Below are 10,905 nucleotides of genomic sequence, written 5' to 3' on the forward strand. Positions count from 1 at the left end.
TTCTGGATTTTTTTTTCTCATTTTGTCTGTCATAGTTGAAGTGATGATGAAAATTATAGGCCTCATCTTTTTAAGTGGGAGAACTTGCACAATTGGTGGCTGACTAAATACTTTTTTGCCCCACTGTAGTGTGCGTCAATGTTTAGGAAAACACATCACTTTACTCTATTCTAAAGCATTGAACAAGGACCTGAGTTTCTCTCGCTCTCTCTTCCCCAGTGGTCACTTTGGCTTGTGGCTGGATGAGATGCTGTACCTGGGCAGGAGTAGCCCCTGTTACACCTTCAACAACTGCTGCCTTTCGGAAAGAGACGACTTCCACGTCATGGAGCTGGAGGTTTGGACATTCTGGTGAAGACATGAACTCAACTCACCTCGCCTAGCAACACTGACTCTCTCTGGCTGTCCAATCACTGCATTAAACAGGACTCTAGAAACCACATATTCTAGTACAATAAGTTGTTGGATGTACCTGACTATTTTGACTTAAATGTGTGGTTTTGCGCTGGAAACTCAACTGTAAATATTCTGAACCCTACTACTGAATGTGGACCAAACTGTTATGTGGAGGGGTATTGGTGGTTTGGAGATTGTACCCTCGCTGCATTGGAAGACTTGTCCTGTTGCAGTTCACTCCTTCCGCAGATTGGTATGGTCCTCACTTTCAGGTGACTCGGCCTTGTGGATACTGTTATTCTATGGTGGAATTCACATTTCCTTCCAACAATGGATCTCCCCATCTAAAGGCCATGCCTGCCTGCATTTCCACCCCAGCACAACTCGCACTCTTATTCTGGCACCATAGTTTAAAATTAATGAATTGGAGGAACTGAAATCACTACTCCTTGTTGCATATGAACTGGGGGGGGGGGGGGGGGGGGTCGGGTCGGGTCTAAACTTAGTACCTTTAGAAATGTTTCATGTTACCCACATACAACCTGAAATTTACTCAGATCTAATTTCTGATCAATGTTCACACAGTACAACACAAATAGACGTTATGAATGTTATAACGTCTTTCTGATACTTCTGGGACACGTCGGTTTCATCCAGTGTTCAGTGCAAGCTCACTCAAGACTACTTTTTAGTGAAGATTAATTTTTATTTTTTGCAGACAATTTGCCACTCAGTCAAAAAGCCTATTTCAAGGGGATGACTCACCTCTGCAATGGCTAAATGTGCTGCCTACTTTGCAGCGCTTAACAAGAGGCTGATGGAGAAACCTTTCCTAAGATATGACCCATTTCAAAGTTTATCACATGTACACGTGATAGAATCCACAATGATTAACTTCTTCTTGCCTCTAAGTTCATTTTGTTATATAATCTTTGGTGTAGTCACCCCTTAAGTTCTGATCTCATGGTCAAGGTGTTAAGAAATAACTAGTCAGTCAACATAAGACTGTTGGCTTTCATAAAAAATATTAACCAAACAAACAATTATTACATTACACATTGTGCCACCATACAGCTTTGTTTCCAGGTTTCCATGACAGCTGTTGGCAACCTAGGGGGAACAGAGCGGGGGTGTTGCCTGCAGAAGCTTAAGCAATGACATCAGGCCGTACCCAGCCAACTTTGGACTTTCAGGCAAGGCCGTCACAAACTGCTGAAACTCTAGAGGGAACGACTTGACCTGCCCTGCCCCCCCAACAGAAATAAAACGTGTGGTTCTTTGCATATTGAGAGATATAACAAATAAAACAGAACAATGCATTATGGTGCAGTCTGTTTTGATATGAAAATGTAGATATAAAGAAATGTTTGAGCAAATCTTACTCACTGTTATGACATAACAGAAGGCATAAATAAGTCAAATTAATTAGCCACTAGTAGGTGAGGTCAAAGCAATGTTCGGAGCCTGGCCACTGTTCTGAACATTGTACTTTAAAATAGTTGGTAAGTAACAGCAACATTAGCGATTATATGGAATGGGATTAGAAGCATGTTAACTTGAAAGAACATCTAGTAACTGAGTATTGAGTTTAGTTATGAAAAAAAAAAAAAATTGTCTTCAGGAGGGCTCAACTGGTATAGTGGCCACTGTCGTTTGAAGAGGTTGTTGTAATACTGATCATATTGGATGCTAGTAAAACAACCTGAAAAGTTAACAGCTGCCAAGCCAGCACTTTAGGAATCTGATACCTACACACAAGTTAGCTTTTTCTTTGATCATTATCCTTCACAGAGGAATTACTCTAGTTTTTACACACACACACTTTTGACCACCGTTCATCTTTACTGTGCCAGGTGCTCCTTTGCTTTCTCCAGACCCTCTTTGAGGAAGTTGATGTACGTAGCAGTGGATGGGTCCTCGAACCCCCCAGAGAAGCTAAATGTGGCAGCTTCCTCCTCCGGCTTCATGGACGTCTGGTCCAGGAAGTAGTTAGCATTGATGTGGTGAACCTAGAGAATTTAAGTGATTAGAGATTCATTTTCAACCCTCTGTAAGCTGTTGTCATTTCCTCCAAACCCTTTTTAAAATGTGTTAGCTGGCTATTTAGCAACACCCAGAATCAACAAAGTGAAGTATCCACTTAAAGGTTGTTGATAAACAACTGGGATGTTGAGATGGAAACATGATGGAACTGTAAGGACTTACAATAGTGCCGTTGGGCAGTGCCACCATCATTTCTACTGGAAAGTTGTAATTCTCCAGGTGTAGGCGGGCCCTCTGACTCTCAACCGGGTTCTGCTTGTTAGCCTGAGATTAAGATTATTAGGATACATCACCACCACATCAATCAAAACAGACAGCAGGACCTCGACAACAGATGGAGTGGAATATGTTCAATTTGAGGTCACTTGAGACAAACTTTGATTTAGTAATGAACACTATCCATTAAAAGTGGTATCATTATTTTCGGGCTTGAACCTTGAGGATGAGCCAGTGGTGCCAGCTGGTGTCACTTTAAATCGAAGGATGGGCTCATTGGAATATCTGGAATGGAACAAATACAAAGTTTCCATGTTTAACACCTTTCCATCCATTCCATTACAATGAGCCTGTCATTCGATTAAACTGGCTACCAGCTGGGCTGGGCTGAGCAATATGGGCCGCTCACTCACCTGCATGTCCTCCAGCTCTTTGACCAGGGACCAGCTGCTGACGAAGCTCTGGTTGAGCAGGGCTAGGACGGGCGAACTTTCCAGGACTGTCTCCCGGAGAGTCCGCCCCGAACCTGTAACAACGTGTTTGGAGGAAGCAAAAAAGGTCAGATGCAAAGCTAAAGACATTGTAATATTCAGTGCTCAAAAGGGTATTCTGCTTTAACTGGATGTCTTTCCCTTAGTCACTCACTTCAACCCCCCCCCCCCCCCCCCCCAAGATGACACCCCTTTACCCCCAGGTCCAGGATATACTTTATATTTTGTAAGTTCATCACTTAAAATGGCCCTAAGTGAGCACTAAGGTGGATTATAATCATTTATCTACATAGAGCAGTGTCACAGGTGAACAGTCTCACCTCAGCAGGATTGGTCATCTAGTGCCCCCCAGAGGAGGATGGAGTGCACCAGCTTGCTCTCTTCCTGCGCTCGCTGAAAGGCCTCCGAGAAGGGCAGGTATGACACCTGTGGACAATGGAAGGAGAGATGTACATCATCACAATGGTGCGGAGTCTATCAAGTTATTTTTGAGAGAGCTTGGGGACTACCAAGTTGTGACCGAAGTTCAAAGGTGACTAGAACAATCCCCTAAATAGATGGGACAAAACTGAGCAGGCGTATTGAGCTGTACCTTCTTGAAGGGGTAGAAGGTGACCTCGAGGCGGCGACCAGCCTCCTCGCGGCTGATCTCAGACGCCCAGTGTATGTCCTCGAAGACAAACTGGATAGGGTCGCTGCCTCCACCTCGGCTATCGATAATATTCCCCTCCTCATCCTGGATGAAGGAGGGAGTGGATGGACCAGCGGCCTGCAGCTCCATCTGACAACACACAGCGTTTCTTAATATGAATACTACCGTGCTCCACTCTCATATGCTACGAGTGCATTCTCCGAGGATGTTATCTGGAGTACGAGAGTGTGGAGAACGCATAAAACATTCCATTTGAGAAGCACTCGCACTCCCCTGACTGTATAACCTCACGCTGCACCTCCCCATTCCCTGAACTTTTCCAGCCAGGACATTGGCAATAGAAACGAAAAACAAGATTTCCACATAGCCAACGTTTTACTTCATAATTATCAGCTAGGTAGTTTAACAGGCAAAGACCTACAACGGTTGTTATGCAGGGTAGATGACTAGCTGTCAATTTTTTTGTGGGTAGCTAGCTAGCCTGTTAGCCATATTTACGTACTATGGGCTTGATCGATGCACATGCCACAATTAACACAGTATTTATTAATGTATCAAGACAAAATATTGTTGTCATGCAATATGTGAATGGGCACCATTTCATTCCAAAGTCTGAGTTTATTTTCTCTTGCTTCAGCTAAAATATTGTCTTCCATTGATTTCAAGATATTGAGTCGTTTTTTACATGGTTGTGTCATATTTCTGTGCATACTTTGCGTTGAAGCTTGCGTCGATGCATGCTTCAAAATATGTACAAATAGAGTATGCATCTGAGAGGTGCCCTCTGTGCTTTGATTTGGACTCATACTCTGACAGTCCCGTGCTCCAATTTGCGTGCTCGGAGCACGGTAGTAGGCATATTGACAAAACACCCACAGAGATCCCATAACAAATACAACACATCCAACTATGTCACATTACACAGCATGACAAGGCACAGTAGCCTACCTGTGGCAGGTATCCAATGTCCACCTCCATATTACTGTTCTCAGTGGCTCCATAGAGCCACTCCATGTCCACATTCAGAGTCCTGTGAGACTGGGAGAAGTCAGTGTCTGCCATCTTACATTCACTTACAGATATATCAGTAGCATTACTATCATCCTAAAGGTCTACTCTGAATGGATAAGACACAAAGTCTGTAGACTACAGAGGTAATTCTGGTTATCGATAACAGTCAACCGTGTTATTCACTGACCTGTCGTTGGGGACGTAGAGGGTGAACTGTCGGACGTGGGAGGAGTCCCGGGAGAGGATGATGTTGCCAGTGAACTGGCCCGGGGTGAACCAGAAGGGGAAGTCTGGGACATCATTGAGTTGAAACTCTGCATGGATCCTGTGGAGGTACAGGGGTAATAACATGGTAACTAATTGTAAACGCAATGGACTAGGCTTGATGAGGAATCTCAGAGTTCCCTCACCTGAAGACAATGTCTAGATAAAAGTCACTGGCGGCTCGGATGCAGGCCACTGTTCCCTGAGGGGCAAAACGAGACTTGATGAAGGGCCGTGGATGGAACATACTTAGCAGGGAGTGAATGAGAACCTGTGGGCAAACAAATACAGTCACTGCTAGGTTCATATATTTTCTTCAACCAAGTTGTGACATTTTACGTTTTTCTACTGATACCATGACAAACTATGCTGTAATATCATCTCATAGGCAAAGTAACACTTGGTTTTCGCCAATGTATATATAATCATCGCCAAGAGTTTGAGTGATGATCAAGTGTAATAGACAGTTAAAATCAAACTCAATATAAAATATCAGATACAGTCACTTCCTAAAAACGTACCTCTTTTCCTCGTGGTGCAGGAGGGTGGTAGCGATTGTTTGGCAGGTACCCAGTGAAGATGTTGAGCTCACTCTGAATGACCCACCAGGTGTCCCCCACTTCCCCTTTGTTTTTGGGGGGCAGGAAGGCCCTGAACTGGCTGGCAGAGAAGGACATGGAGGGCACAGCAGGACTCTGCCAGGAACGCAGCCCACTCAGGGAACTATGAGTAACCTGGAGAGGCAGAGACTTAATTGTGATATCTGAGGCTTTCTCTGCTAAACCTTGGACGGTCTATTTGAACCTTTTTCTCCCTTTTCTGTAATTTATCACCATAAGCCCTTTTATAAAAGCAACTTACTGGTAGGTCATCTTTTGAATCCACTCAGAGACACAGCTTCAAAAGCAGTAAAATGTTTACAATGTAGAGTGTTATCTATTCTCCATTCGAACCACCCAGTTTCGGACCAGGATGTCTTGCTCCCAGGCAGACTAAATAACTTTTTTGCCCGCTTTGAGGACAATACAGTGCCACTGACACGGCCTGCAATGAAAACATGCGGTCTCTCCTTCACTGCAGCCGAGGTAAGTAAGACATTTAAACGTGTTAACCCTCGCAAGGCTGCAGGCCCAGACGGCATCCCCAGCCGCGCCCTCAGAGCATGCGCAGACCAGCTGGCCGGTGTGTTTACGGACATATTCAATCAATCCCTATACCAGTCTGCTGTTCTCACATGCTTCAAGAGGGCCACCATTGTTCCTGTTCCCAAGAAAGCTAAGGTAACTGAGCTAAACGACTACCGCCCCGTAGCACTCACATCCGTCATCATGAAGTGCTTTGAGAGACTAGTCAAGGACCATGTCACCTCCACCCTACCTGACACCCTAGACCCACTCCAATTTGCTTACCGCCCAAATAGGTCCACAGACGATGCAATCTCAACCACACTGCACACTGCCCTAACCCATCTGGACAAGAGGAATACCTATGTGAGAATGCTGTTCATCGACTACAGCTCGGCATTCAACACCATAGTACCCTCCAAGCTCGTCATCAAGCTCGAGACCCTGGGTCTCGACCCCGCCCTGTGCAACTGGGTACTGGACTTCCTGACGGGCCGCCCCCAGGTGGTGAGGGTAGGCAACAACATCTCCTCCCCGCTGATCCTCAACACTGGGGCCCCACAAGGGTGCGTTCTGAGCCCTCTCCTGTACTCCCTGTTCACCCACGACTGCGTGGCCACGCACGCCTCCAACTCAATCATCAAGTTTGCGGACAACACAACAGTGGTAGGCTTGATTACCAACAACGACGAGACGGCCTACAGGGAGGAGGTGAGGGCCTTCGGAGTGTGGTGTCAGGAAAATAACCTCACACTCAACGTCAACAAAACTAAGGAGATGATTGTGGACTTCAGGAAACAGCAGAGGGAACACCCCCCTATCCACATCGATGGAACAGTAGTGGAGAGGGTAGCAAGTTTTAAGTTCCTCGGCATACACATCACAGACAAACTGAATTGGTCCACTCACACAGACAGCATCGTGAAGAAGGCGCAGCAGCGCCTCTTCAACCTCAGGAGGCTGAAGAAATTCGGCTTGTCACCAAAAGCACTCACAAACTTCTACAGATGCACAATCGAGAGCATCCTGGCGGGCTGTATCACCGCCTGGTACGGCAACTGCACCGCCCTCAACCGTAAGGCTCTCCAGAGGGTAGTGAGGTCTGCACAACGCATCACCGGGGGCAAACTACCTGCCCTCCAGGACACCTACACCACCCGATGCTACAGGAAGGCCATAAAGATTATCAAGGACATCAACCACCCGAGCCACTGCCTGTTCACCCCGCTGTCATCCAGAAGGCGAGGTCAGTACAGGTGCATCAAAGCTGGGACCGAGAGACTGAAAAACAGCTTCTATCTCAAGGCCATCAGACTGTTAAACAGCCACCACTAACATTGAGTGGCTGCTGCCAACACACTGTCAATGACACTGACTCAACTCCAGCCACTTTAATAATGGGAATTGATGGGAAATGATGTAAATATATCACTAGCCACTTTAAACAATGCTACCTTATATAATGTTACTTACCCTACATTATTCATCTCATATGCATACGTATATACTGTACTCTATATCATCGACTGCATCCTTATGTAATACATGTATCACTAGCCACTTTAACTATGCCACTTTGTTTACATACTCATCTCATATGTTATACTGTACTCGATACCATCTACTGTATCTTGCCTATGCTGCTCTGTACCATCACTCATTCATATATCCTTATGTAGATATTCTTTATCCCCTTACACTGTGTATAAGACAGTAGTTTTTTTGGAATTGTTAGTTAGATTACTTGTTCGTTATTACTGCATTGTCGGAACTAGAAGCACAAGCATTTCGCTACACTCGCATTAACATCTGCTAACCATGTGTATGTGACAAATAAAATTTGATTTGATTTGATTTATAATTCAGTGCAATTCACAGGTAAGGTAAGTTATCACTGTTATCATAACGTGAGTGTTGGGCTGGTCTACTCTTATTACCCCGAGGAAGCCGTCCTTGCTCTTCGTCATTGTGTCAAGCTGCAGAGGCTGCATCTTGGCCTCCAGGGTTAGGGTCTCTCCATTGGGGTCATGGGTCACTTCCTCCTCAAAATCTGCTGGAGGTGAGATCCCTGCAGGGAGGCAGGCAAAAGGTTACAAACCAATGACTGAGTACTCGTGTTGGGTTTGTGGGGATGGAGTATTTTGGATTTGAATGTGTTAGGGTGCATAAGAAGGCTGGTGGTGAACCTGTGAGTTTCTCTGCGACGAGTTTGAACTCCTCAGGACTAAGGTACAGGTCATGGTTTGTGTCCAAGGAGGAGAAGAGAAAGAGGCCCTCGGTGCCCAGTGCTTTCAAGGCCACTTCCTGTTGGAGGAACACACAATATGGGCTCCTTATTGCATCTTACCGTGTCAGTTCTCACACTCCAGTGACATTCCTGAACAATGTCTGGGACCGATCAGAGTGAACCTTTAACACTAACCTCTAAGCACACTACAATTTTGAAAACATTGTTTTGGATAAAGAAAGCAGCTACAAATATATCCGTTTATCAAATGAGTGTTCTTGAAATTAAACATGCCAAGGAAGTGAGGGGATTAGTTTCCCAAAAGAATGTTGTAACCTTGAGGCCCTTCTACACAAAAATACACTGACTGCGTGCCCTCTTATGTTAGCTCAATGGATGGAATAAGGAGAACAACTTGTGAGCCAGACAACTATTTCTGTAAGTGGGGTGTTAATTGTGGGACCAGCTGTGGCAGACATCCAACCCCCTAATAAAACGATTTTGGGCAACAACAAAAAAGTTTAAAAAACACTATGGGGTATAAAAGTGTTTGATCCCACAAAGACAAAAGGTATGTGTTCAACTTCTAAAACCTTCCCAAAAATGTAAAATAAGCCAAATGTTTTCAAATACTATGATTAACTTTTAACAGTTAAGAAAAATAACTGCCATCAGCACAAGACTTGGCAGAGAAAATGCAATCTTTGCGATAATTTCAAAAGGTAATTCATGTTATATGTTTTCATGTTTTATCATGTTTTTTCCACAACAATCAGTTGTGGGAAAAGTACAATGTTCATACTTGAGTAAAAGTAATGATACCTTAATAGAAAATGACTCAAATAAAAGTGAAAGTTACACAGTAAAATACTACTTGAGTAAAAGTATTTGGTTTTAAATGTACTTAAGTATCAAAAGTAAATGGAATTTCTAAATTGTACTTAAGTATCAAAACGTAAATGTATAAACTATTTTAAATTCCTTATATTAAGCAAACCAGACACAACAGTATATATATATATATATATATATATATATATATATATATATATATTTATTTATTTATTTATTTTATATATTTTTTTTTACGGATAGCCAGGGGCAAACTCCAACACCATCTACAAACAAAGCATTTGTGTTTAGTGAGTCCGCCAGATCAGAGGCTGTAAGGATGACCAGAGACGTTCTCTTGATTAAATAACTGTGAATTGGACCATTTTCCTGTCAAAATGTAACGAGTACTTTTGGGTGTCAGGGAAAATGTATGGAGTTAAAAGTTTTAAAAAATTCATTAAGAATGTAGTGAAGTAAAAGTACAAGTTTGCAAAAATATAAATAGTTAAGTAGAGATACCCAAAAAACCGACTTTAGTAGTACTTTAAAATATTTTTACTTAAATACTTTACACCACTAGTCAATTCAGATGCAGAACTAAAGGCATCTGCTGAACAAGATGCGTACAACATGGATACAGATGTTGAACTTACATGACGTTTAAGTAGCTGTGAGTCTTGATAATATGTGTAACCAAAGGCAAGAAGGGGAACAATAATGAACATAAGCAATGTTGACATTGCTCCAATGATCCAAGATCGCTTGGACCTGCCAGGCGCCAGTCGTTCACCGCCTTGAGATTTGTCCAGACGCTCATCCTCCCCCAAACAAGCTTTCTTGTCCTCCGGGATTCTTTTATCCACGTCCGCGGCCATTCCTTGCTCTCGCCCCTACACAAACGCAGGCGTGCTCTCTAGAAAGAAAATCGGCGCAAAGTACCCTTATCTATTGGAAATACAGCTACCAATTACGGTTAAAATGTACTCTACTCGGTAGAACTATCCGCTACTCTGTTGCAACCAACAGCTAGCTATATATGTCACGACATTAATTTCTTGATATTCTCATTTCCCACATCTCTTCTCCATTCAACGAATACATTCCCTGAGGGGCAAGACAGCATTAAAGGGCCAGTGTACTATTTTGTTATTCGTTGGAATATCTGCTTGGTTCATCATTACCATAATAATATGTCGGACTTGCCAGAGAACATTGGATGAATGGAAAGCCGTTAAAACATATATTTATGTAAATTTTTTCATCTATAATTGTATGTTTTGATATCAATCATTCAAAAATGTATATCAAGAAATTATTTTTATCAATATCAGTAATTCGATTTTTATATATAATATATGTATACATATATAACCTTTATTTAGCAAGGCAAGTCAGTTAAGAACAAATTCTTATTTACAATGACGGCCTATATGGCGGCGCACCGGCCAAACTCGGACGACGCTGGGCCAATTGTGCGCGCAATAAGGGACTCCCAATTACCGCCGATTGTGATACAGTCTGGATATCAATAATTCCCCATAGGATTCAATGGAGAAATAATTCAATTACCGCCATCAAAAATTGGATTAAGTTATATAAAAACGAATTATTGATATAAAAAAAATGATTCATATCAAATTCTATTAA

General features: G+C 43.0%; 2 protein-coding genes across 4 annotated transcripts in view; one reads left to right on the forward strand and one right to left on the reverse strand.

Moving 5' to 3' along the window:
* Positions 1–1,718, forward strand: part of si:ch211-15d5.11 (oxidation resistance protein 1) — a 28,311-nt gene extending 26,593 nt beyond the window's left edge. Inside the window, exon 16 of one of the 2 annotated variants that reach the window (XM_031829174.1) lies at positions 220–1,718. In XM_031829174.1, the coding sequence (XP_031685034.1) occupies positions 220–355 (136 nt within the window). In that variant the 3' untranslated portion in view covers positions 356–1,718. The remainder of the gene's footprint in view (positions 1–219) is intronic. The other variant, XM_031829175.1, reaches the window with a different exon arrangement.
* selenon (selenoprotein N) lies at positions 1,082–10,398 on the reverse strand. Of its 2 annotated transcripts, XR_004210670.1 has the most exons (13): positions 9,912–10,390; positions 8,384–8,501; positions 8,135–8,265; positions 5,595–5,807; positions 5,220–5,344; positions 4,997–5,134; positions 4,747–4,828; positions 3,739–3,927; positions 3,467–3,572; positions 3,069–3,181; positions 2,875–2,940; positions 2,602–2,703; positions 1,082–2,405 (listed from the first exon to the last, which is right to left on the reverse strand). XR_004210670.1 is itself a non-coding variant. In XM_020488304.2 (12 exons), the coding sequence occupies exons 1-12, from the start codon at positions 10,131–10,133 to the stop codon at positions 2,238–2,240; spliced, it is 1,707 nt and encodes a 568-aa protein (XP_020343893.1). In that variant the 5' UTR covers positions 10,134–10,398; the 3' UTR covers positions 1,082–2,237. The 2 variants fall into 2 exon arrangements, 1 of the variants encoding a protein (XP_020343893.1); XM_020488304.2 differs by lacking the exon at positions 2,875–2,940 and having other exon boundaries at positions 9,912–10,398.
* Between the last annotated feature and the right edge of the window lie 507 nt (positions 10,399–10,905).

Source organism: Oncorhynchus kisutch, linkage group LG7 (assembly GCF_002021735.2).
Source record: "Oncorhynchus kisutch isolate 150728-3 linkage group LG7, Okis_V2, whole genome shotgun sequence".
In the NCBI taxonomy this organism is placed as follows: Eukaryota; Metazoa; Chordata; class Actinopteri; order Salmoniformes; family Salmonidae; genus Oncorhynchus; species Oncorhynchus kisutch.